Source organism: Macaca fascicularis, chromosome 13 (assembly GCF_037993035.2).
Source record: "Macaca fascicularis isolate 582-1 chromosome 13, T2T-MFA8v1.1".
Classification (NCBI taxonomy): domain Eukaryota; kingdom Metazoa; phylum Chordata; class Mammalia; order Primates; family Cercopithecidae; genus Macaca; species Macaca fascicularis.
The window spans coordinates 566,942-594,882 of NC_088387.1; the positions used below are offsets into that span (position 1 = coordinate 566,942).

At 48.8% G+C, this 27,941-nt stretch overlaps 1 protein-coding gene and 1 long non-coding RNA gene across 28 annotated transcripts in view; both read right to left on the reverse strand.

Annotated features, from left to right (window-relative positions):
- The window catches only part of LOC135966743 (disco-interacting protein 2 homolog C-like), a 208,699-nt gene that overhangs the window by 143,071 nt on the left and 37,687 nt on the right, over window positions 1-27,941 (reverse strand). For 15 of the 27 annotated variants that reach the window (XM_074010940.1, XM_074010942.1, XM_074010937.1 and 12 more), the window contains exon 1: window positions 9,278-9,473. The exons of 10 other annotated variants lie outside the window; for them this stretch is intronic. In XM_074010940.1, the coding sequence (XP_073867041.1) occupies window positions 9,278-9,456 (179 nt within the window). In that variant the 5' untranslated portion in view covers window positions 9,457-9,473. Of the gene's footprint in view, window positions 1-5,786; window positions 5,871-9,277; window positions 9,474-27,941 lie in introns of those variants that run through there. 2 more of the 27 variants (XM_065526570.2, XM_074010943.1) reach the window with 1 other exon arrangement.
- On the reverse strand, window positions 15,976-17,388 carry LOC141408291 (uncharacterized). The gene is made up of 2 exons (XR_012421849.1): window positions 17,247-17,388; window positions 15,976-16,814 (listed from the first exon to the last, which is right to left on the reverse strand). It is a non-coding gene; the product is annotated as an uncharacterized lncRNA (long non-coding RNA).

The following is a 27,941-nucleotide window of genomic DNA, read 5'->3' on the forward strand; positions in this document are numbered from 1 at the left end:
TGCAACGTTCACGGACCGTGAGTCCAGCCACCGCCACTGACATCCACTGTGGCCGGGGTGTCCTCTGCCACAGAGATACACACCCTGCCAAGGATAGTGTACAGATTAAACGTCAAAGCACAGACATGCTCAGGTCCCGCTGTTCACATAGAAGCAAACACAACACATTTCCCAGACCCCAGCAGCATGACTCTCCACTTGACTGCAACCCGGTCCCATTTATTCTCGAACCCATCTCTCCCGGACCCCACAGCATGACTCTCCACCTGACTGCACCCCATCCTGTGCATCCTTGCATCTGTGTCTCGGCCCTCACTCACTCCCTCACTTCCTCGTTGGGTCAGGAACCAAAAGTCCACTGTGTCCCTGGTGCACTGAGCTTTGTCAGGGGCCTCTGGGCCGCATGCTGGGACACGCAACTAGGAACTCCCAGTGCACACGTTGGTCTCCTGCAAGACGCTTGCCTCTTATGTGCGGGAGCCGGGAGCCGGCACCCACCCCTACAATTGACTGCACTCTTAGAAAAGTCACAGAAGGCCCCTCACCAACCCAGCAGCACCCTGAGGCTACATCCCACTTGCCTGCTGGCTCCTGAGCCTCCCACCCTGTGATGACTCGCTCCTTCAGTTCCCCACCTTGAATCCACTGGTTGCTCTCCTCATGGGCCTCTTTCCTGTCGTCTTCCTGTCATTTTCCTGTCAGCAAGCACATTTCCTGTCATTTCCCTGAAATGACATATTTCCTGTCATTTTCCTGTCAGCAAGCACATGTATCCAGCCTGACCTTGCTGATGTGCTCCAGCTGGCCCTGGACGTGAACCGCGCTGCTGCGGCTTTCCATCAGTGTGACATCTGCGAGTTACCTCCTGGGAAATGCCAGGTGATGGTAACATCAACCAAGAGGCAACGCTGAGAAGCAGAATGCATGGTGCGGTGCCCAGAACGTCACGTCCTTGAACAGACGCTCCGTGTCTTCTCCTCTTCTGCCAGAGCTTCACTGTAGGAAGGCGGCCATTCTTCCAGTGCTGCTACTTCCAACACCGGGGAAAGCAAGCTTCAGAAATGAACGGTGTCAAAGAGGCAGGACCCACCAGCGGCCGGACGACCGCAGCCCCAGCATTCCCCAGCCACCATGGCTGACAGCCCAGGCTCCAGAAATGCACAGCTTCAACCTTAGGAGAAAAAACCCTCCCAAGCCAACTATTATTTTCAACAATGGGATTGGGGAGTGGGGCGTTCTAACCCTGCCTCTATCAACAGCACAGATCATCAGATCCCAGTTCTTATAGGATTGGGGAGTGTGTGGGGGGGGGGGTGGTTCTAATCCTGCCCCCCTTCATAAAAAAGAACTGGGATCTGATGATCTGTGCTAGGTCAGTACTTTGCTTCCGCCACATGCAGTCATCCTCAGCACCAGGAAAAGTCAGAAGCATTGAGTGATGATACCAATACCAACACGTGCGGTTCTGACAGCTCCGGTAACTCGCTGCACAGATACAACACAACAGCAGTGAGATCCACGGACATCAGCAGTCTTCCCAACGACTGTGTTCCTGAATCTTCTGCGTTCGGAATAACGGTCTTCTTTGCCAGGGCTGAGCCATGCTTCCCTGTTGCCTGTCCTCTGCCTGCACCAGCTTCGTGCACGTTTCCGGGCAAGTGTTTGTGCAGGTGCTATCACTTATTTCCACAGCGAGAATATACACAGACACCATACAGAAATGGGCAACCCCATTAGGAGCTGTGCAGAGAGATCTAACTCATCAGATGTGCCAAATTTCTGTTGCCATAGAAATTTAACTAAACTAACGTTGCTATGACCTCATCTCTTACTGTGCCACTAAAGATCACCCGGGTTAGAGGAGTGTGCCTCTGCATAGCATTCAGCTCACGTTTACATGTCGGTTTTCCCTGAATATGGTTATGTGAGATAGAAATCAGTAAGATGGGGTGTAACATCTAGTGTAGGATCGTTGTGTCTCCTAGGCTCACACGCTTCCTTTAAGATCCTCAGAATATGAAGTTTAACTCTGTCGACGTGAGTTACATAGTAACTTGTTTTGGATACTGTCTCTTTCACCATCTAAATATCAACACCAAAGAAGTTCTTGAGTTCCTTTTTAAATTGAAAGGAATTTACAAACCATAAAAGCCCCAATATTAAAGGATACAATTCAGTCTTTTTAGCACATTCTCAAAGCTGCACATCAACCACTAGTATGTAATTCTGGGACTTTTTCACCATGGGCCAAAGAAACCTTGAACCCATTAAGAGTCAGCACCTGCTCCTTCCTTCCGCCAGCACCTGGCAATCGCCAGCCGACTTCCGTTTCTCTGGATTTGCCCATTCTGGACATCTGTTGTGAGAAGAATCGTACAGTGCATGACCTTTGGCGTGACCTTCGGTGCTGACATCTTTCACGTCCAAGGTGAGTGGAATCTCACAGTGAGTGACCTGTTGACAGACACCTGGACTGTTTCTACTACTACAAATAATGCCGCTATGAAGATTCTTGCATAAGATTTTTTTTTTTTTTTGTAAAAATGTTTTCAATTTTCTTGGGCATATGCCTAGGAGTGAAATTCCTGGGTCGTATGGTGATTTCATGCATAACTTTTCTGAGGAACTGCCAGACTTTTCCAAATCAACTGTACCATTTTACTTCCCTTCCCACTAGCAATATATCAAGATTTCAGTTTTCCCAAATTCACCACCAAGTCACTGTCCAATACTGGGATTTTACCCATCCAGTGGTTGTGAAGTGGTATCTCAGTGGTTTTGATTTCCATTTCTAAGATGACGAATTCTGCTAAACATCTCACGTGCTTTTTAAGGCATTTATATGTCTTTCTCTGGAGAATGTCTATTCAAATCCTTTTTCCATTTTTAAATTGGATTTTTATTAAGAGCTTTAAAATATATTCTTGATATCACGTCCTTATCGTGATAATGTATCCTGTTCTGTGGGTTGTCTTTTTACTTTAATAGTATTCTCTGAAATGAACATTTTTAATTTTGATACCATCTTTTTCCCTTCAGTTGCTTGTTATAGCTTTAGACGTCTCAGCCAAGGAAACATTGCCTAATCCAACCTAACAGTTTCTCAAGGATTCTCCCCTGAAGGTGTCATGGGCTGAACTGTCCCATTCCCCGCCCCCCAAGATTCCCATGTTAAAGTCACAACCCCAGAAACTTAAAATGTCACTGTATTTAGATACAGGGCCTTAGCTTGGTAATTTAGGTCCCATAAGATCTTAAAAGTAGGGCCTGATCCAGTATGACTGGTGTTCTTTTAAGATAATTTAGACACAGTCCTTAGTGCTCCATGCACATAAGAGAAACCTGTGAAGACACAGAGAAGACGCCATCTACACAGCATGGGGTGAGGCCCCAGAGAATCCAACCTTGCCCGCACCTTGATCCCAGGCTTCCAGTCTCCAGGAAAAAGGAAATAAGATGCTATTGTCTAAGTCGCACGGTCTGTGGTGTCCGTTATGGTACCCAGCAGACTGACAGAATGGGTCTCAGTCAGCTCCTTACGTTGGATTCATGTTGAGCTTTGCTTGTACGGTGAGGAAGGGTCCAGTCCATCCTTTTCCATGTGGATACCCAAGTTGTCCCGGCACCACTGAGTTGTGAAAGGCAAAAAGTAAAGCATCCCTTACCGTCCTTTCTCCATCAACAGATTAGAAGATACACTGAAGAATCGTGGACAATTTTGTCAGTTTAAGCCAGTGGTTTTCAAACTTTTGGGTCTCAGGAACCCTTTGCACTTTATTAAAGAGCACAAAAAAGCTTTCTCATCAAGCCGGGGGTGGTGGCTGCTCATGCCTGTAATCCCAGCACTTTGGGAGGCAGAGGCAGGTGGATCACTTGAGGTCAGGAGTTCGAGACCGGCCTGGCCAACATGGTGTAACACCGTCTCTACTAAAAATACAAAAATTAGCCTGGCATGGTGCCGAACACCTGTAGTACCAGCTACTATGGAGGCTGAGGCAGGAGAATCGTTTGAACTCAGGAGGCAGAGGTTGAAGTGAGCTGAGGTCACACCACCGCACTCCGGCCTGCGTGGCAGAGCAAGACTCCGTCTCAAAAAAAAAAAAAAAAAAAAAAAAAAAGTAACAATTTAGTTTATTTTACAAGGATAAAGTCATTACATCTTAACACAGTCTTAAAGAAGAAACCATTTTCCAAAATAAGCAGCAGCGTGGCAACAGTTTGTGGTGCTGTGAAAACACCTAACATCTCTGCACCTCAGACAGCAGGATTCTCATGCCTGCATCTGCGTTCACTGGGCTGCAGAACCGTGACTGAAGTTTATGAAGAAAGTCCAACCCCATACTGATATACAATTAGGAAGTGGTATTTTCACTGTGTTTTCAGATCACTTTAGTTATTCTCTGCTGCCAAATGTAACAAGTGGCACTTCCGTACAGGCTGTCTGCAACACGGTCTGTGCTCTGCTCGTTGGACCTTTCTGCCCCAATTCCTTCTAAGTCGACTGGTCCGTCTTGCACTTGAATGGCTTTTACCAACACACGATTTTGTAATCACACATTGGTTAGATAACAGTGATTCAGAGTTATGAGCAGCTTCCACATTTCGTTATATGTAAAAAACAAAACAAAACCAAACCAAACCAAAGCAAACCGCATCAATATCATTAATCACATGAGAAAGTGGTAGACACAAGATTTTTATATTTTAATATTCGCTGGAAAGCTCAAATGTCTATCATTGGGAATAATGTAAGGTACTTTCCTTGAGATGAAAGTCATTCTGTTCATTTTTCAGGCCACACCTGCAAATACCTCCATCTGAAGTGGCATCTTTTGTAAGTCATTCTTTATATAAAGGCGGCCGTTAGTGGAAGAAGTGGTTCTGCAGGTTCATAGTTCAGAGGCACCAGTGCTCTCCCAAGAGATAACCATAAAATCCGCAGAAGACGCACCTGTGCACACTTCCTGTTTCTCACTCAGAACATTCCAGAAGGAACCCTGAATCCCAATGCCACAGCGGGACTGAAGTTTGCTCTCACCCACACAATACACCCAGGGAGATCCCCCAGCCCCCACCCCGAGGCCCCAGCCTTGGTCCTCTGTCTGGTCTAGGAGGGCTCCTGCAGCTCCAGCCTAACAGGGAACAGAAGGCACCCACATGTGAGAAAGCCCTCCCAAGGCCTGGCGAGCACTTCTGTTTATGTGCCAGTCAAGTGCGTTTGACAATTCTACAGCCAGCTGTATGGCAGGCAGCGAGGTATCCAGCAAATCCTCAGGGCTCACGTTACTGAGGAAGGAAGGTGGACAGCGAGGTACCCAGCAAGTACTCAAGGCTCACGTTATGGAGGAGAAAGCCAGGCAGATAGTGAGGTACCCAGCAGGGTTCACGTTACCGAATAGGAAAGGAGGGTGGAGACAAGCGGGCTGGAACAGTCTGTCATAACCTTTAGCATTTACAAGGCTCGCTGAAGATTATCTGATTTGATCTTAACAGCTCACAAGATAGGCAGAGGCATGACTGTCTTCACTTCATAAGAAGAGATCCCGAGAACTGATGATGACCACGTGCTCTTCCCATAGGCTCCCAGAAATCATCCTCAGATCATCTCTCAGTTGTATACATGTGGTAATAGCTCAGTCACGTCCCCTCTCTGCAGGGGAATTTTACTGCCGCCCTGCTGTTCCTTCGCACCCCTGCCCTCTCCTGCATTTCAGCCATGCCCACCATCCATGGGGAGTCTGCACCACCCCACCCCCGCTGCTGCTGATGGCTTGGGTCACGCTTACCTTTCATTTCCACCTACAGGGACCTGTTCTTCCTTCAAATGCAGCTCAAACTCACTCATTGTGTGAAGCCTTTCTGTCATGTGTAAAATCAGTGTGTGGAATGCTTCATTTAGGAGGTGCTTATGTTGCCTCATTGGCTGTGAGCAGGGCCCAATTCTGAGCAAACCAGGTGGTCCCCTCTCCCCATCTCTGCTCCAGTGCACTTAAAACAAGGATTCCTAGAAGCACCTTTTTTGTCCAATTCACGCATGAGTCTGCCCCACACCCTGCAGAAAAGCCCTGGTGGTCGGCGGTCAGGGCTCGGGACCTCGAGGTGGGTAAGGAGAGCTTAGTGCCCTCTCTGGACTTGTCGCTCAGAGACCCGCGGATGGAAGGGAAGAAACTTGCATCCTGTGAAACATCCAGGCCCTGAGACCCACTCAGGAGTGGAAAACGGGGAAGGAGCCTTGAACAGACCCACGGGAGGGTAGACAGCAGGAGTCACAGAGGCTACCAGGGAGAGAGGGAGGCAGGCAGTGAGGCCAGAGGTGATGTGGCCAGGAGGGAGTTGATGTGACCAGAGGTGACGTGGTGGGGGGATGACACGGCGTGGTGGGGGGAGGAAATGTGGCCAGGGGCAACGTGGCCAGAGAAGGAGACACGGCTGGAAGGAAGTGACAAGAGGGGTCTCCAGACCTCAGACTGTGCCTCAATTATGGATGACATTTCAATTAAGATGTTGTATCTAACTTTAACGAAAAGTAGCAATTTAGAACCATTGTGTACATTTAAAGCACGGTACAAATAGAGCCCGTTTTCCAAACCAAAGAACAGTGCATTGAAGGAAAAAGTAATAGCTCACCGAAAACAAAACAAAACAAAACAAACAAAAAAACTAATTAAAGAAAAAATTCATTGAAGATCAGAAATAAAGAGATCCTACAGCTCTTCTAGTCCAATCTCCACCCTAACGTGAATGGGGGGAAAAAGGAAGTAGATTCTAGTCAGTCAGAATTAAAGGCAAAACCGATCCACTTTACTTTCTACTTGACAGAAAACAAGAAGCTCATCAAGGAATCCCTACAAACAATAGCTTTAGTAGTTCCCAAAATGCAAAATTCACCTACAAATTAAACCAACTGCTAAGTGTGTATAGAGTAATTTCTTTCATTATTGCCTTCCTCATCCCCAGGGGCTTTTTTAGACCTTGTTTCCCCCTAATTGCCTCCAACACCCAGGAAATTTAAACCCCACAAGTAAACCGTGTCTCGATTCATTCACAGCGTCCTTTGGAGCAGGCAGTCCCTTGCTCTAAGACGTTCTTGTCACCTAAGCACCAAGCACAGCCTGAGAACGCACAACACGCACTCACACAAACTCAGACAGACAACAGGTGAGATATGGCACGTGAGGAGGAAGACAAGATAAATGAGCTTCACCGTCACCCCAGATCCGACAAGAAGTGACACACGCAGCCTGTTCGGGTACAGGTGATTCCTAGAAAACAGCCAAGGGCAGAATTTGGAGAAGCAGCACCGCAGGCCAGGAAGGTCTGGGGGCTTTAGAAGGGAGGGGCTCGCCGACCATGTGCTGGGGGATTCAGAAGGGAGGGGTGCCCCGACCAGGTACTGGGGCTTCAGAGAGGGTTGGTGCCCCGATCACTTCCGGGGGGGTTCAGAGGGGAGGGGTACCCTGACCACGTGCTGGGACTTCAGACGAGAAGGCGCCCCGACCGGTTCCTGGGGATGGCAGGACAAGCCCAGGGTTCCGTCGTCACTTTTCACTCCCTACTCCCGAATCTCGCCCTGAAGTTGCAGCCAGTCCAGGTATTCATTTACCCATAAAATTAAGTATCTGTGAGTAACACAAGTCACTAATCCACACAGATCTGAGTCCACAAATACCTCCCAGAGACGCCACCATCCCTTCTGGTAGAAGAGCAGCCCAGCGGCCCACGCTGCTAGGAAGGGAGACTGTCTCCAGCCTGACGCTGCAGAGTCCTCAACACAAAGTCTACCTTCTGGAACCATGCCGTCTCCTATAGAAGCAACTAGGGGCATGTAGGGTTTTTTAAAATCTTTTTTTTTTCTTAAGACAGAGTCTCCCTCTGTCACCCAGGCTGGAGTGCAGTGGCTCGATCTCGGCTTGCTGTAACCTCTGCCTCTCGAGTTCAAGTGATTCTTCTGCCTCGGCCTCCCGAGTAGCTGGGATTACAGGCGCCTGTCACCACGCCCAACTAATTTTTTATATATTTAAGTACAGATGGGATTTCACCTTGTTGGTCAGGCTGGTCTTGAACACCTGACTTCACATGATCCACCCTCCTCGACCTCCCAAACTGCTGGGAACACACGCATGAGCCACGGTGCCCGGCCCGTATAGCTATTTAAATTTGACTAAAATTAAATAAAATTAGAAGTTCTCATTTGCACTTCAAGCATTCAGTTACCCCCAGGCAGCCACTGACCAGTGGCTGGTAGAGATGTCACACTCCACACTGCAGAAGGATCTAGGGACGAAATGGCTCTAAGATCATCTCGACATCTTTATGTTGAAGCTACTGAAGTTTTAGTCTGATTATTATAGACATCAGCATTTTCCCACTTTAAAATGTCAGAGCTATTGCAATGATCAGCTCTGTGGCTTCCCAGCAGCTCTTCTCTTCCTGGACAGAGAACTGTAGAGCATCTGCACTCTGCCTCCACACTAAGGGATAGTAGAAGCCTCCGTATAAAATCAGGGGGAGAAAAAAAAATGAATCCCTAGTCCGCCTCTCCCCCTATGATTTTGTGAAACTCCTCTTAATATGCAGAATAACTGCCAGAGTTGCAATAAAGAAGCATCCCTTCACCAGGAAGCAGCAGGGAAGCAAGAGGAGGGAGATGCGAAGACCCTCCGTTCCCTCTGGGACCCCAGGCCCAGCCAGGACTGAGAAGGGCCGCACAGCCCGGCAGACCCGCACACCTGATGCGAACCATACACACGGCTTCCCTGGGCCTCGGTCCCCTGCTCTGCCCTCACTGGCCACTGTGGCTCTGGGTAGAGGCAGCTTCCTGAGCCCCAACACCCACAGCCAGTCCCCTCCTTGCAAGTCTCAGCTGTGCTTTGACTGCCTCCCTGATGCTTCTCATCATCATCTGCGTACCGTGTCCCCTCTACCCCACAGTCCTTGCTACCGCCCACCCCACCAGGGAGCCTAGCACACAGCAGGTGCCCGAGACGCCCCAACGGGCGGGCATGCCAGGGTAGGGCTTGGAGTTCCAAGGGCCATGTCCCGCATACCACAAGTGCCGCGGAGGCTGTGGAAGGGGTCCAGGTTTCAGCCCTGCACTCAGCTTCTCCTGGCCCCCGAGGCCAAGAACCTAGCAAGGGAGCGCAGCGGGAAGCTGGGTCCCAAACCCACTTCCTGCTCCTCAAGAAGAAGGGGGCCTCGGGGCACAACCCCACGAGCACCTTTCCTCCTGCCAGGCTGCCTGTCACAGCACCAACACCTTCACCGCAGGGAAACCCACCTCTGTGAGGAGAAAACCAAGTACCACAGGAGCCACGTCCCCCGCAGCGTCTGCTGAGCCCAATAGCGACAGCAGCAGCCGGGTCCCCACTCAGCACACACCGACTCGGAACCCGCCACGCACACCACAACACCGACCATCTTGAAGCTCAGCTTCGACTCATCAGGTCTCTCTTCCATGAAAGCTAGGCATGTCTATCTTCCCTGGGCTCACAGAAAGAAGAGTGACTCAGCCCCGAGTGTGAACAGAGTCAAGCTCCCACTAGCTGTACAGACAACCTCCCTTGCCCTGTCCTGGGGAGGAGCCAAGCGCAAATAGCCATCTTTTGCCCACATAGGTACGGAATTCAGTCAGTTCTCTCAATGGAGTTGTGACAGGTCAACTCCAGGCTCCTCAGTGCTCTGGAGTTCACCTCGGGCCACTGCACCTTTGAAACGTGGCTGTGGACTCCTCTAGGGTGCACAGTGTCACGGCCATTTCATTCAGATACTGCAGACCCCTGCCGTGGAGTCAGTACGCAGGACACCCCTGCCGGCATCCTCCGAGATGCTGCTGCAGCTGCTGTGATCTGAGAACAGCCATGCACAGGCATCAAAGGGAGGGCTTCTCAAATCTTTTCCAGGAGCAGTGGCTACAGCTTTGGAAGACGTTGCACTGAATCCTGGGTGATCGTGGCTTGGTCTGCAATCTAAACCTAGTTGCTGGGGAGACACACTCTGTTGTAATTGACAGAGGCTGTTGGTGGCAGCTCTACCAAGACCAAGAATGGCAACTAATCTGAGATTTACTATCCATACTTTCTATTTGATGTTTAAAAGGAAAGCATCGTGAAGTTCCAGTAGCAAGGAATTTTCTATAATCTATCACACATCAAGATATAGCAGAAATGTAGCTAAAATGTTCATAGGGTCTATGCAGAGGAAGAGACGGGTCTATTTCAGGAAAAGTGCTTGCTGGCTTTTAAGAAACATAGTGAAATCCCTGCCAAGTAAAAGATTGTTTATACTTTTGCTTTGGAAACGGAGGGAAAGTTCTTTCTTATTATTTGAATACATTAACTGTATTTAAGTGTTCTGGTAGATTAAGTATTAAACATTCAAAAGGAAGTAATTCTGTTCAGTCTATTTCATTCTTTAAATGAAGCTTTCAAAAACCGACAAATACCTGGCCGGGTGTGGTGGCTCATGCCTGTAATCCCAGCACTTTGGCAGGCCGAGGCGGGTGGATCACAAGGTCAGGAGATTGAGACCATCCTGGCTAAAACGGTGAAGCCTCGTCTCTACTAAAAACGCAAAAACCTAGCCTGGTGTGGTGGCAGACACCTGTGGTCCCAGCTACTCGAGAGGGTGAGGCAGGAGAATGGCGTGACCTGGGAGGCGGAGCTTGCACTGAGCCGAGATCACACCACTGTACTCCAGCCTGGGCAACAGAGCAAGACTCCGTCTCGAAAAAGAAAACAAAAAGTGGCAAACACCCCATTGTCTGCCCTGGCTGCGGCCATCTCCACGGAGTGGACAGAGCTTGGGAAAAGCTCACTGTGGAGGCCCAGAAGGCCGGGCCTGGCCTTTGCTCAGCAGATGAGCAAGAGGGTCAGCCACCCTAGGGAAGAAGCCCATATTTGCTATGTTACTGATGATATCCACATTAATTTCTATTTTGCCTCTCACACAGAACTGGGATCTATGTTTGAGCAAGCAGCTCATGCCAACAGTCCCTCCATGCCATCATTTCCCTGACCTCCCACAGAAGAGCCAGGCCAGGCAGCGTCCCCACACGGGGACTGGGTCCCAGGAAGATCCTGGTCCTACCCCTCTTCTCTCTCGTCCCTGCAGCACCCTGGCTTGCTGTGGAAGCCCAGCAGTGCTGGCTAAACCCACGTTCACCTGGGGCATTCAGGAGAAGCCTCTGTGCAGAAATCAATTGGGAAGTAGGATTGTGTGTGCTGGCAGGTCACTCGAATGGATTTGCAGAACTCAGTTTTCAACACAGGTGCGCCACCAAGTCCCTGAAGACCTTTGTGGGCCTAGAGCCACAGAGCCATTTGAGGCACTCTCACAATCTCTAACAACCCTGCACAGAGGCCCTGTTTATCCAAAGGACCATAAAATTTTCCATGTAAACAAAGTTTGACATAATGAATTAAAAGTGAAGTCACCACTTCTATTTTCCATTAATCCATTCATTCAAACAAGTATCTCTTGAGCGTGTTCATCAAATACTGTGGAATTAGGATTTAGTCCATGCCTTCAAGAAATATACAGCACAGAAGAAAAGGTATAGCTTGTAACTAACAGTGGTGAATAAGCAAGAAATACACATCGCAGAAGGAAAAGTATAGCTTATAACTGCAACAGTGGTGAACAGGCAAGAAATAAACATCATAGAAGGAAAGGTAGAGCTTGTAACTAACATCATAGAAGGAAAGGTGTAGCTTATAACTAACAGTGGCGAACAGGACAGAATCTCATAGGCTCGTCAGGAGCCACCGAGGAGGAAGCCATGATTCGCATCCACCTGCAGTAGATAAATGTTTCCCGGATAAAGTAACTTTTCTACAGTGATATCTGCTCCTTATTGTTTAATCCTCCTCGATAGGGTATTAAATTACCACTTTATGTGCTGCTTATATAAAATACATCATTGTCAGGGGAGGTTATAAAATAATACTTCACACAAGCTTGGGCTGTGAATGGTGCGAGGCAATGGGACGATGTGTTCCCGTGTTCTCGAGACGCAGAAGGGGCAAGACCGTGCTTCCCTTCTCCTCCCCACCGCCCTGTTCCCAGATGAGGGGCGGAGGCAAGGCCGCCGGGCAGTCCTTGAGCTGGCTCCAGGGCCACGACACCACGCCCAGACTCTCTGTGCCCCATGCAGAAAACACAGACTGTGGGGCAATCACCAATTTACCTAGCAGTGGGGAGAGTCCTTCATCAAAAGCCTGTGCTTCCAGGAGCCAGGACAAAGCATGAGCCCCTAGGAAAACAGTTCCGGGTGCTCCTGAAACCTGGGCAGAGTCACAGTCTGGCAGGAAGCACCAGTGATGCAGGTGTGCCCAAGACTGGGAGGATGGCCAGATGCCTGGAGACCAGACCGGCCTGCAGGAGATGACCACCTCTCTCTGGTTCATTAGAGACAGACAGTCTGGGCTTCACTTTTGTATGTGGAGTCTCACAGTACAGAAATGTCACAAAGGGATTAGACTTCGTATACCCCAATTTTTTAAATTAAAAAAACACAATTATTTCAACTAATTCTAAATCCAACAAAGAAAAATAAATAAGTATATAAACGCATACATCCAAAATGTAAACCACAATCTCTTTACCCATAGGAGACCCAAAATTTAGTTTACCTTTTCTTCAGTATTATCACTTTTTTTTTAAGCCATTACTGAGGTGTCTCCTCACCGCCCCATGAGGAGGTTCATGGGCTCTTCAGGGCTCTTTGCTGTTTCATCGTTTTTTAGATTTAAGGGCAGGATCATTTTCCCACACTTGCTTGCTTCCCTGATCACCAATTTTTCACAAGGACATCATTGTGCCTCAGAAAACCTAGTAACTGAACTTCATTAAAAGTGAAAACAATAAGGACATGTTGGCTGCTATGACAGCATCCTCAGTCACCGAATCTCCCTGGGGGACCACACACACCCCCAATCTCCTTGGAACTCCAGCATGCCGGTATCGCTGTGGCGGACAGGACTGACCTACCCTGGGGGGGCATGAAAGCAAAGAGAAGAGAAAGCAGGTGACTCATTTAGGAAACTTCGGTGATTCTCTCGAGTCACGTTTCTCAAGGTGTCAGGGGAGAGCCACATGCAGGGAACCTCCTTGGCCTGGCAGGTGGCAGACTCCTGGGACCCTCCTCAGACACGTTAATCAGAGAATCTAAAGGCGGGTAGACTCTGAAAAGTATCTGTAAAGGAAGGACTTAGCTCTGCTGTGACCCCACTACACATGGGGTCACGCAGGATGCTGCTTCCGGCGTCCAGTCTCCATTTCACTCTCCTGGGAGGAACACCCGTCAAGTCACAGAGCACGGTCTTCAGCGAACACCTTCCTGCGCGAGCTCCACTGTCTCCCAGCCCTGCAGGAGTAGCCGCCGAGTAGGGGAAACAAGTCTTTGCTCCTGACCCGGCCACCTTGACGCTGGGCATAAGACCAGCACTGCTACGTCTCTGGGGAAAGGAGCGGCTCTGGGCAGGAATGCACTTGGCAGCCCCGGGGAGTGGCCAGGCGTGGACGACCAGGCCTCTGCCCGCAGACACGTCAGCACGGCATCCTGGAGCAGAACTTCCAGCCCAGCTGAGCCTACAGATGGCTGCAGCCCTGGACAGCATCTTCACAGTGACCCGGGGGACTGGGCCAGAGCCGCTCAGCAGGGCTGCCCTGAATTTCCAACCTGAAAAAGCTGCACAGTCGTACGTGTATGTTGCCTTAAGCCCCTAGGTTTTGGGGTCACTTGTCACACAGCGACAGACAGTGGATGTGCACGGACTCCCAAGGCCACGATGGCCTCTGCCGGCCTCACCCGGGCTGTCTCATCTGTTCCCGTGACATCACGTTTCTCAGAGCCAAAGGCTGCCAGGGCCCCCTCTTTTCTTCACGACGTCGTTACAAGCTCACGATACAAACTGAAAATACCCAATATGTAAAATACAACGTATGACGCAATACAGGGTGAACGCGCAGGCACATACACAGGAGAAACAGGCGCATGCGCGAAACAGGTGTATGAACACAGGAACAGGTGTACACGCATGAAAGAGGTGAACGTGTGAAGGTGTACACGCGTCAAACACGTGTGCATATACACATGAAAGCACCAGACATGAAGGGCTGTCTTTGGGAGCCTGGTTTTTAGACATCTCCCTCACCCTTTTACATCTGCACGATCACAAACACAGCACACCACAGTACTGAGGGGGAAGCCCCAGCTTCTCATGGGGGCACATGAGGCTTTTTATTTATGCCACAGGTTGCATCACTACATCCTAGAACTGAGAGGCCCCCCACTGCCAGGACTGAGTCAGGTCCACCCTGTGCTCCAAGGACCAGGCCGCCTGCCAGCCCATACGGACCTGCCCCTCAGATGGTGCAGCTGCTTCTAAAACAGAGGCTCAGCCCCACCCAGAGACCTGCAGTACCTGTTATTAAATCAAGACTTGGCTGTGGGTAAACGTGAAGATTTTTATTAAACATGACTCTGGAACATTCAAAGGACCATAACTGAATGCTCCTTTCACAGCCACGGCGTGTCCAGACGCTCATGGAGAAGGCCACGGCGTGGGAACCCACGGAGCCCCGACAAAGCAGACTCGGAGCTGAGTGGCGCAGTTAGCACCGATTTTGTTTGACACTTGCCTTTTATATTCAGATTAAAATAAAAAACAAGACGCAAAAGTAGCTCACATTCTATTTCAATTCTCTATTTTTGTAGTAACTGGGCCCCTTTCCCTCTGCTTTCCCAGCCAAGCGATAAATAGGCCCAGCTGGGATTTGTCAAAGTCTGGACCTCTGTTGTAGAGTAAGTGAGGAGGGTAGGGAGGGGAGCAGGAGTGGTGAGGAGGATTGGGGGATAGGGAGGGACAGAGGAAAGGAGAGAGAGAGAGAAACCCCCGAGGACTGGAGGCAGGAGGGATGCTCCCTGGCAGCCTCAGGTTCCCCATTCCAAGGTAACTGAGCTGGCATCACGCACGCCGTACCGTCATATGACTTGGCCGACACACGCCAGAATGACAACAAAATGCTTGAGGAGAAGACTAAGCACCAGCATCTTCAGATTAAGGTAGTGTCCCGGTTTCACGCTTGCCTTGTATGACATTGTATAAATTGTAGAGATAACACATTTTCTTACCAGCCACGCTGTTCCCCAAATACTAACTATAACAAAGATCAGACAGCATCTGAGTACTGAGCGTGTGTTAAGCCCGGTGAGGTAGGCATCATTTACTTTGCTAGAGAAAGAAACAGGCTCTGAGAGAAACTTCCTGAGGCCAGGCAGCTGTCTCCAAACCCACCTCGTGCCTCCTGACCCTGAAGGTGGAGGACCCAAGTCATTCACGTCAATAATTTACCTACATGCATGTCAGATTGAGATTCAGCCCCCAGATCTAATCATCTCTATGCAGGAATGTGTCAGGAAGGTATACAATTCTATGAGTTCGACCTGGGGGAACAAAGGCAGGCACCCTCGACACAGACGTAGGGCGGAGGTGGGCGCCCAGCGCAGGAGCATGTCCAGCCCTGCCCAGTCACACAGCCACCCTGCCATGCCAGTGCAGGAGCCGCCACCGCGTCTCGGGGAAAAGCAGCTTCTCCTGCACAGGAATCTACCCCTGAAAGTGTGTTCCTGAGAAGGTGTGGACCAACATCTCAGAAATTAGACACCGTGTAACACGCTTATCTATACAGGCTGCCTATGTCAGGGAATCACCAATAATTCCCATCTCGCCATCAATTATTTCTGGTAAATACTGGTTATTCTAAGTTAACTGAGGCAACACAAGAACAATATAATGGAAATGTCAGAGTCAATCAGCTCCACCTGCTGAAGAGCTGGGACTAATGATGAAACCTAAGGAATCCTGGAGAACGCAGCAGGATCCCAGACCCCGCGGACCACCCCAGCCTCCTTCCACAGGAGAGTTAGTCGTGGGGCCAAGGAACGGCTTTCCAAGGAATCTCAGAGGATCTCAAGGTCTTGAAAGTTTAATGGGAATTGAATATTTGCATCTGAGTCACACGAGCACATTAAAAGTAAAATTTCCTCTTTCCACTAGAATTATGAGCTTGCGGCGGCGACACTGGCTGTATCTCATGCTCGTGAGATGTTTGGGCACAGCCGTGCATCTCTGGTGAATCATTTATAATAATATGAAAGAAGTGCTTGGGCCCTCGATCCAGGACCACAGACCCCACCAACGAGGGTCTAAACAGGACAAGCCTCGGCCTGGAGAGGCTGGTGTCCGTGGGGGCTGGGAGGAGCACCAAGGAAACTCAGGGGCAAGCCCCACCCAAGCTCGGCATGTCCTACCCCACGCAGTCGACATCAGCCACAGGGATCTTTTGTTGTTTTTTGTTCAGGAAGGAACATATTAAAAAGCCCGGGGCCCAGGGCCTGGACTCCTCAAAGCTCTCCACAGAGCCGGGTTAATTGGCACCTTCCGTCATGTTAAAATCAACTATATATGGCTGCTGAGGGCATCTCAGAGCAGGTGCAACGCTGAGCTTTCTTGCTGTCTGGGGAAAGCAGGAATTCCAGGCCTCTGCCTTCCTACCTCCCCAGAGGCTCTAGCCCAGATGAGCTCAACTTCTCCCAGGTGAGGAGCACAGAAAAGCTTCCCACATGCCCCTCAGGTCACACACGAGCGGTGCAGACCCTTGCACCTTGGCACGAGCCCTCCCAGAGGCAGAAGCCCAGCCCTGTGGCCCCGGCCTGGCAGGAGGCAGCTGCTGGGGCCCCTGCTCAGGGTTCAGCACAGCGAGGTCCAGCCACAGCAGGTGAGACATCCACCATCCGGCCATTCATCTTTAACCTAAAACAGACACAGGAATTTGGCAAGGGGTTCCTTCCCCTGACAAACCCATCCTTCCTGTTCTCATCTCTCCCTCCTGCCCCAGTACTGCGCCCAAGGCCACCCAGCACTGCGCCCAAGGCCTGACTCCCAGTTTCACAGGGAATCCAAGACAATTAAGATTTTGAGAAACTGGGAGCTACACAGAAAATGAGGCGGTAAAGCCAGTGTCCACTGATCCTCCCCTCCCCACAGCGGAGAACAGTCCTCGGGATAAAACCCACGGGGCAGGGAAGACGCGATCAAGGTGGGCAGGACAGAGGAGCCACAAAGCAGGTGGTTCGGAGAACAAGGCCACGTGAACACAAAGCTAAAGTGCTCAGCGGCTGGAAGACAAAACACAGGAGACAGAAACACTGACCATTTACAAAGAAAAGAAAAAAAAAGCCTCACTCTTAAGAGTCCATCAAGATTTAAGTTCTCAAGTCACAATGTATCAGCACAGACTTCTCATAATGCCTGAAACTTGGCACAGTAAACACGTGAATCAGTTCTCCCAAGTCCAACGTTTTCTTTGATGAGCCTCTTGAGTCTCAGGCTGGTTTCAAAGTAAGCCCTTCTCTGTTTGTTGATGACTTAATAATTAACATACTTGAAAACACATTGACTTCCAAATTAATCTGCTAATAAAATATTAATTACTACACTGGCTGTCATCCACAGAAAAAAACACAATCACTTTCTGGTTTTAAAAACATTAGAATTCGAAGCCCCTTTGGCCATCTGAACAGCCCCTGCTTTTGACAAGGGCATTCCAAAGGTAATCTGAAAAACTAGTCCAGGCCATGATCGCTGGGGGGTCGGACTTGCCTCATCACCCCACCTCCCTTCTGGAATTAGACAGAACTTAGACGCTTAGTCTGATGGGAAACATTTACAATCTAGTCTCTCCAAAGCTACCTGGAGGATTTCCTCCACATGACAAAGCCTTGGTCTCCACAACCCCTTATCTGACAACTCTCTTAACCAACTGTCAATCAGGAAATTTTCGAATCTACCTATGACCTGGACACCCCTGCTTCCAGTTGTCCCACCTTTCCAGACCAAACCCATGTACATCTTACATTTATTTGATTGATTGTCTTATGCCTCCCTAAAAGCTATAAAACCAGGCTGGGCTCTGACCACCTTGGGAATACGTTCTTAGGATCTCCTGAGGGCAGTATCAAGGGCCATGGTAACTCATTTGGCTCAGAATAAATCTCCAAATGCTTCACAGAGTTTGACTCTTTGCTGACACGGTACCTTTCATGGGTATTCATCTGGGGGACTCACAATCAACCGGAGGCATCAGTTGCCCACTGTGCAGAAGTCTCTGCAGGACTGAGCCTCTGGCACGGGGACTCCAACCCCTGAAGCAGCAGCTGTCTCACGTCCCACGGCCTGATAGACCTGCACCTCCCGGGCTTCTCATTTCAGAGTCTCAGCAACAAATCTACCAGACGTGATCAACATCACAGAATATTCCTCGGGGCTTTTGGCTGTTGTCTCTCCCCAAGTTTACTCTAGAACCAGAATGGCAACACTCGGAACAGGATGGTTCTCAGTCACCGACCCTCCTGGTAAATACACTGTCTCCAAGGCCCTTTCCCGCCAGTCACAGCTTCCTTCATGTCAGGCTCGAAGGCCACCTCCCCAAGAAGGAAATCTCTTCAATCCAGCAATCACAGCTCCTGTTCCCATCTAGAGCTTGTCTGCCAGGAAGGGAAGACTCCTCATTCCAGAGACAGCAGGTGCCACAAACTCAGGGTATTAGCCATTGCGAAGGCAAACACTCATGAAATTAATAGACTTTTTCCTCCTTGGATACTGACGTTTTCTCTTCTGGAGGTCAGCCAAGGCCATCTGCACGAGTCACGAGCGTGATGGCTCCAGCCCCTCCTTCAGTGTCAGGAGTGTGGCTCCACTCTGAGACCCTCCTGCATCAGCCAGGCCATGCACCTGTTCCCACGACTGCTGTCAGCGGACTACAGCGATTCTAAGATAGTCAGCAAGCTGACGTTCCGAAGGAAGCATTTTAAAGAAAAATGTGTAAGTTTTATTGCATGAAATCAGCTACATCTTTTGCTACTCCAGAGGCTTGTTTTGCTTTCCTCAAGGTTCTCTACAATGATCCTGACAGTCAAGGTTCCCAGTTACAGGCAGAGGGTTGGGCAGGCCGCGTCTGATGTGTAACACACACAGAGGATCCACGTCAAAGGATTTTCCCTGTTCACCAACATCATCAGGACAAACCTTAAACAGTAATAATCTGCCTGTCTGGAAAACTGAGCTCACTTGAGGACTAATGCAACAAATGTATTTGACAAAGTTGCAGGTGGACGTTTTAGTGAATGAGTCACTATTTCAAGGAGGATAAAGGCTCACTATTCAAAGGCATGTTTTTGTCAAGTTTTCTAATTTCAGCTTCATGCATTTAAATCATGAAGTGAGACTTGTACCTGATACGTTACAGAATCTCTACAAAATAGACAAAATTCCAATTCTGTACCTTCACTCTCATTCTTTTCCATATGTGTACAGATGGTCGTAATTTAAGTTGGCATTCCAACAGGATTTCTAAATTAAACTGTCTTCTACTTTAAACACTACGTGTTAAACATTACACGTGCCATTGTTCAACATTTATAGCAGGGTCTGTATGGCCCATTTTAAAGATTTCTTCCTCACTAAAAACAAGCGTTTAAACAATAAATGGTTTACTCTAAAATATTCTAGAGACAGAGATACATTTGGAGAGTGGACACACTTAACACAGAAGTCCGCAACATCAAACAGGCACAACCAGCAGTGAGGGTGGAAAGGGCGCCATGTGAGTGCCCCTAAAAACACACACAAGCCTGGCTGCTTAAAAGGAATGAATATAGCTCAACACTCCTATGTGAACATTGATGTGTCTACTGCCTTACAGAATCCTCCTAGCTGAGCTGCAGGAATCTTCTTTGGAACCTTTTCTCACCTACACTGCCTACAGGTGCCCACTGGGCTCCCTGGGCAGTATCATGTTTTTGTTTAGAATATCACACTATTTGGAGGCCTGTTTAATCCCAAGTCAGAGCCTTATCATAACTCAGACACCATCCCTCAGGGCTTGTGGGCTAACTTCGGCTAATGCAGGCTGCTCCACAGTGCCCTGCAGATGGGCTTGGTGCATCCACACGATTTTAGGATTTGGGGCTGCCGTTTTCTGCAGTCACAGATGCGGACTTACATATTCATCATGACTGAAGGCAGCACGCATTTTTATGTTCCTTCTGTAATGGTAATAATCATGGCAACATTTCCTCGATCCTTAGAAAAGCCTCCTAACAGCAGTTGCATTCCACCCCCTTCCTTAAAATTAATAGAATTTACCAAACTAGGTGAAATCAGTGTTCATGAGAAAGTGAGAAATCAGTGTTCACACAATGGCATAGTAGCTGGGCATAGAGTGTACGTCAACATCCCAAACTAAGCACCCATCACAGTTATTCCCAACTCGCAGGAAAGCTAGAAAATTTAGAAGGCTTAAAACATAATTATAAATGGAAATAACAAGAAATCAAAGTTTTTGAGGAGCAATTGTTAGCCAAGCAAGGAAAGCCATTAACCAGTGCTGATTACATTGCATTTGATTACAGCAGCCAAAGACGTGTCCAGAGGAAGAGACTTTTAAAGATTAGTCTTTCGGTAAGAATGGTTGCTTAACAAGTTCAGACTACTGGGGTACACCAATTATCAATTAAAAAGCAAGGCAAACTAGTGTGAGTCATTTTCCTTAATCCTTAATGCGTCAAAAATTACCACATTGGCCAAGCTGGTCTCCAACTCCTGACCTCAGGGGATCTGCCCGCCCCGGCCTCCCAAAGTGCTGGGATTACAGGCGTGAGCCACCACGCCTGGCTGAGAACTGTTTGACAGAGGCTGAGGGGAGGCTCCTGTCCCTTCCTGGGACATCCACGTCCCACCCAGTTTCCCATATCGACTATGACACTCGAAGCATCACAGCAAGGGCAGCTGCATCCCCGCAGTTCTCTGCACTCATGCCACAGCTGCGTGAGCAGCCGCAGCCCTGGAGCTGCCACTCAGCCTTATCGTGCTGGCACAAGCACATCAGAAACTACCAAGCCCCCAAGAGGGAGGATTGGGGACCCAGGGGAGTGAACCAGGAGGGAGGAATGTGGCCCAGGAGAGTAGGGAGGAGTGGGGGCCCTGGGGAGTGAACTATGAGGGAGGCGTGGGGGCTCAGGGGAGTGAACAAGGAGGGAGGCGTGGGGGCCCAGGGCAGTGAACCAGGAGGGAGGAGGGTGGAGTTCGGCCCAAGGAGTGAACCAGGAGGGAGAAGTGTGGTCCAGGGGAGTGAGTCAGGAGGGAGGAGGGAGGAAAGCGGTCCAGGGAATGAAGCAGAAGGCTCTGGGGGTAGCAAGTTCACACACCACAAATACCTCCCAATCCATCCGCGTGCAGGGAGGGGATGGAAACCACACAGGACCTGCAGCACTTTCGCCTCGCAGATGAGGAGTGAGGATACCGACTCATGCACAAAATCAGAGCTAAATTTCTACCACGGTGGGGAGACGCTTCATAGACCCAAATGGGTACAAAAAGAAACCAATCATACAAGATCAGTGGATGGAATGGGATCAGAAATTTAAGCCTGTAACGAGTTTTCAGAAAAAAACTTCACTTTATCTGCAAGATGACTGCAGCTCTGCTTGATCATTTCTGCAAATGTCTAACTCGCGATGAGCCATCTCAGAGCCGTTCAAGAGGAGTAACAAAATCAAAACGCCACGGCATCCTCCGTATTTTAGATAGCCTGCAACAGTATGGAAATGAGCAGCGGTGCCAGAGCTTTCAAGTTTCTTTGAAGTAAATTCCAGCATCAGGGCAGCATCTTCCTGGCTGAAGCAATGAGGTAGGCTCCTGCTCACCGCATGGGAGACCAGCTTTCAGCTAAGCTGCTGTTAAGGGTCTGCAAACCATGATCCCCGACCGAGCCTTGGCCAGGGATTTTTACACGTTGAAGTTTTCACAAAAGAAATATATGCAGAGACTTCTGTGGCCCTCAAAGCATAACACGTTGCCTACTCTGCCCTTTACAGGAGCTTCTAGCTTTGCTGTCAGTTACAAAGTGTTTCTATAAAATAATGTCACTGATTCTCAAGCATGCCAGCAAAAGTCACACTTCTCAACAATCCTCAGTGGAGATGCACCATCCTGTGTTTCACACAGATTTTAGATTTTTAAAAGCCAAAATAAGGGAGGTAATTCAGCTAAGTATTATAGTAACACAATTTGAGATACTTACTGATGTGTGACAACAGAATACTTGGCATTCCTGTGAGGCAATAAACTAGCTCAAACACAAAATAACAAATCAAAGCATGTTTTGGCCTCTCAAAGTGATCAGTGAAATTGGAAATAACATTCAGTTAAATGACACTAAAAAAAAAAAAAAAAGCACAAACAAAACAAATACTACTACACCATCACTCCTTAAATTTATTTAACTACTGCTGCCAAATAAAATGGAGAGACTTCTTACTGCAGGGTAATAATCGGCCATTGTCATCATGAAATAGACCGCTGTGCAGGCTCAGGCCCTCCAGCCCACAAAGGCAGGGGGAGGGAGGAGAAACGATGGCCAGAAACAAAGGGACAGGGCAACCATGACCTAGTCAGCAATTGTACCCTCCCACCTTTCTTCTGGACTTACAATTTTGGAGCCATCTGGGTTTACCTTCCTATGTCCATAAGTCAGCCAGTTCTCGAAGCCAGAAATCTACAATGCTTCTGGCAGCCAAGTCCTCTCGGCCTTCCCCCCATGTTTTAGGGCCTCATCAGCTCACCCCTGGATAGTATCAATGGCCTCGGAGCTCCAGTCAACCTTGCACTCCACAGACTCAAGTATGCCAAGAGCCACTCCAGGCTGCCACTGCCATGACCAAAGGCTTTCAGAGACAGTCGCCAGCACTGCACAAATCCATGTGGCTTCACCAGGCGCAAAGCGGCTCCAGCATTCCATCCAGCCTGTCGCTGCTACCATAGCTGTGAGTCTAGGATGTGTCAGGAAGGGAAGGAAGACACCATGTACCTCATCTCATTTAAGCTTCAGTGTCACAAGGTGGATTTTGTCATGCCCGTTTTATGGATCAGGAGTTTTAAGGAGGGCAAGCACAGGGCCCTGCTGACACAAGAGCAAGACCCGCAGAGGCCTGGGCATGACCCCCGTCCCACGCTCCCTGGGTCCTGATATCCACTCCTCCCCCGTGGGAGCCTGATCCTGGGTCTGCCTGAATTGCTACCATTCCTAAGACACGACTCACGTCTGTCCACCTCCTCCTTTATCTGTTTCCCGCAGCCCAGAGGCGTGTGTGCTCTTCCATCCAGACAGACATCACACTTCAGCACCTGCATCTGACATCACTTCAGCCAAAAGCTTCTCTCAAACCTCCCCCACACCTGCCGGTCACACAGGTCTGCACCCATCACCTTTCTCACACGAATTCTCACATATTCCTGTGTAGCACCATCCAACTGATGATAGTCTGGGAGGAGGAAGCTTTGTAGATAAGTCCACGTTCTACTTTGCTCCCAGCCCTCCGTCTTGCGTCTTGCATGAGGCAACCGATTAACAGCAATTTCATTTCAGCACAACATTTCCATTTGAAGAAACGCAGAGCATAGGGCTCTGGTCATAATTAAAAGCTTGTTTCATTTGTCATTTGAAATTCCATGTACTGCTGCAACAGCAGCACCCCCTCCTCGCCAGGCTCTGCCCTAAGGACATCTTTCTTCCAGCGCTCGATTCCCATCAGAACCCTGGCAGTGAGAGCCCCGCAGGTTTCCCAGCGCCTCGGGCTGCGGCTTCCACGCTGGGCCGGCACTGACAAGACCGGAATGGTGCCCCCAACAATTACAGGATCGGAAGCTGGTCGACTGCTCTGTAGGATGGAGACATGTTAGTAATCCCCGACATTTCCACTGACAGGCTGCTCAGGTAAACTGGGAAAAATCCACAAACTAGAAAGAATCCATGGGGAGGAGCACTTCTGTCTCCAACCTGGCAGCAAACGGTGGCTGTGCAGACGATCTCTTCAGGAAAACTATCGACTGTATCTCAGGTCAACAACAGCCCCGCTGAGGGCCAAAAAATCAGCTCCCCCTGGCCCTCACTTCCTAAGGGTCAACCCTCCCAGGCCACCTCTCCTGGAAGATCAGCTCTGACGCACCCACGACGGTCAGGAACCGGCTCTGGGACACATTTCCCAGGCTCCTGCCCACCGCCCTCTCTCTTCTTCCTCCTCCATCTCCCTGTTCACTCCCATCCGCCCTCCCCCTTTTGCTTCCCTTCTCTCCTTTCCTCTCCCTCCCTCATTTCAGCCCTCACCTTCCTCACTGCACTTCCCTATGCAACTCAGCGGACGCATTCTCAGGTCAGTAGAGTTTTCTTTCACTCTGTTTCTATTGCAATGATCATTCTTAATGAACAGAAACCTGTTTCGGACCATGTGGATGCCACCTCCTGACCAACTGCTGCCCCGCGGCTCCGTGTCCACTCAGTGACCTCACGGCGCAGGTGCCCAGCAGTATGGCTGTGACCAGGGGTAGCAACATGGGACATGACAGAGGTATCCCAGCCAAGAGGCCCTGCAAAGCCTCCCCAGCAAACCGGAGCAAGGCCCAGGGCGGTAGGGAGAGCGCCGTGCTCACGATGTAGGCAGTTCAGCTTCCGCAAACTGTCCATCGACTGCAAATTACTTTGTTTCCATGGTTACAGAAGAACCATAAGCATTCTGAAATATGTTCTTGGTTTCATGTTTGCGAAATCTAAGCAACATTTTAAGAAAAATCACTGAATTCTGCCCGAGGCTCTAGGGGTGTTTTCCTCTCTGAAAGGAGCCCCTTCCAGGACTTGAGATTGAGTGACAGCCTTCAAAATCACGGTTATCCTGGTGGTAACAGGGAACTCCTCAGCCCGCCGGGAGCTGGGGCCCTCGACAGCCCCCACGGTTCCAGACGCCAGTGTTCTAAGAATCACACATGTGCAGATAGCAAAGCTTGCTGCACACACGCCAGGTGCTAACAAGCCCCAAACGTCTCACTCATACTTGCTAACCACATCGCTTCTCTCAGCCTCCACGGCGCTTCACACTCTGCCTTTATATAGAGATGAACCATGCGTCCTGAGCGCTACAAAGATTCAACTCCTTCCGGGCAGAGGGGTGCATCTTTCCATCACGGGGTCCTCACTCCAGCTGGCACAGGATTTGCAGAGTGGGCGAGTCTAATGTTGATGACACTTTCTCAATATTCCCTTCACACCCCTCCAAAAACAAGAGTGCTGCCAGCTTCTTACCGACGTTGTAATGAGCAAAATATTTTTCTCTTATTTGTCACTTTTTAACGTTATACTAGTGAAGAATGTGACTCTGCATGTACACTGTAAGCACCCACACCGTGAACATTCTGCCCTCCTGTGACTGTATTCACAGGTCACAAGGACAAAACTTCTCCATAGTAGCCAGAATATATATATATATATATATATATATATATATAAAAACATGACTTCCACTCATCTTAAAGTCACAGATGTGGCTTTTCCTTCATAAAAAGATCCAAATGATACACAAGCCAGGTTTAATAAACACATTGGTCCAGGTGGGAAAATGACCCCTCAGTCTCCCTCCCCTCAAAGACCAGGGCAGCCAGGAAACTGCGCTCTACAGTAAATGACAACCGGCAGGATTCCCTAAATAAGCAGCCGGAAGATTCCCATCTCACAGAGAGCGCCTTTCAAGACTCAAGATGTCCCCGCTCCCTGAATGTCTTACAAAGAACAGACTACCCAACTGAGGACTGAGGCAGTAAAGAAACATGTTTTCAGCCGGGTGCGGCGGCTCACGCTTGCAATCCCAGCACTTTGGGAGGACAAGGCAGGTGGATCACAAGGTCAGGAGATCGAGACCATTCTGGCTAACACGGTGAAACCCCCTTCTCTACCAAAAATAAAAAAATTAGCCAGGCATGGTAGCGGGCACCTGTATTCCTACGTTCTCGGGAGGCTGAGGCAGGAGAATGGCGTGAAGCTGGGAGGTGGAGTTTGCTGTGAGCCGAGATCGTGCCACTGCACTCCAGCCTGGGCGACAGAGCAAGACTCTGTCTCAAAAAATTAAAATAAATAAAATTTAAAATGTTTTCAGCAAATAGCATCATCGACCCACAAATGAGGTACCGTTTTCATTCTAGGAGGGAAACACTACAAAGTACGTACATTTTAGCCCCGTAAGTGAATTCTTTGGGCGTTCCTGTGTCCGCTATCAAATGCAACACATCACCCCAAAAGGCAAAGTTCTATAACTCACATCCAAAGAGGGGAAAAATCATTCTAAGTTTTAGCAATCCAGTCAGAACCTGATCCAGAGAAGCCTACTTGTTCCAGACTCTAAGCAGCAATATATTGCTACAATGTAATGAAAACAAAGGGATGATTAAGAAAATTTCAATGCTAATAAAAGACAAAAACGTAATTGGATTTATTCTACTCTAGACAGAGCAGCCGGGCAGTTCACCCATACGTTATGAACGTTGCTGTTTATCAGCCAGGGTCCAAACTCTGTCAACAAGGCTTGACAGTAAGGGCGTGATCTCCACTCACTGCAAGGTCCACCTCCCAGGCTCAAGCGATTCTCTTCAGCCTCTGGAGTAGCCAGGACTACAGGTGTGCAGTCATCACGCCCAACTAATTTGTGTGTTTTCAGTAGACACGGGATTTCACCAGGTTGCCCAGGCCGGTTCCTCAAGCTCCCAGGCTCAAGCAATCCACCCGCCTCGGCCTCCCAAAGGGCTGGGATTACAGACGTGAGCCATCACGCCCGGCCCTTTTTTGTTTTGTTTTCTTTTTAAGTGACTAATGTGCTTCACAGTCTTGTAGGCATTTAAAAAAAAAAAAAAAAAGAACAAGCAAATTCTGTAAGGGAAAGAAACCATTAACACTTTTTACACACTTCTCAAAACTCAAAACTGAAATGCTAAGAATAAATGTATTTTATTCACAGAAGCAGCATTCTTAAAGTTCTGTAAAAGTGACACCATGGACACCACCACATCACAGATGAGCGTGGCAGGACTGCTCAGGTTCAGAACACATTCTCAACAGTCCTCTTGCCCCTTTCCTCAATGGGAACACTTTATTCTGTCTTTTATTCAAATTAAGTGTCTTGCGAGGGAGTTGAAGAAAACTGCAGAGGAGATTTTAAAACTTCAATGCTTTTCTCAATGTTCGCCACATTCTAATGCATTTTACTGACTACACGGCCAATAAGCCTAAAGCTTTTTGCATCGGTAAAGACAATGCTCCTTGTAGCAATAGGCTTTTTCTTTTCTATACAAAGATCTATAACTTAAGCTAGTAAAATGGGCATTTCACAAAGATTTTGCACAATTCCTAGCACAGATTTTAGCAAAATAAAACCATTATCTTTCCGCAATTAAATAAGCAAGCATAGGAAACTGCACAGTTAAAATAACCATTCCATTATTTTATATAAACACAAATGAGAGAGTAGAGTATGCCTTGAAAAACAGTATTTCCATATGCCAACGATGAAGCAGAAGACAGTTCCTCAGCCTCATATGACATTTGACAACCGAAGTACTCTGGCCCAAGCCCAGCCCGGTTAAATGAAAATGAAGTAAACGTGTGAGTGACCATGGTGGGGCACTCTGATAGCCACAGTCCAGGAAAGAACAGCTAACATCTTTCTTCTTCATGGGAAAACCGAAACATACTCGAGAGACCTTGATTCTTTAAAACACAGTCTGCCCCAGTACTAACCTTAAGCTCCCAACGATCAAGATTGCTATAACCACAGAGGTGTTTTTCCAGGCCCTCGAAAATCACGGACATGGTACATACACAACGTTTTCAAACACTCAATGCAGCCAATTTGTTAAATGTGCTGTGATACCGGAGGTCTTGTGCAGGACCAGAAGGGTCGTAGCCTGGTTACCTGTCCTGGTGTTCAATGCTTTGCATGTGCAAAACCTGCTGTTACAATTTACTGGGCTAAATGTGATTCCGTTCGTCACAGAAGAGAGCTA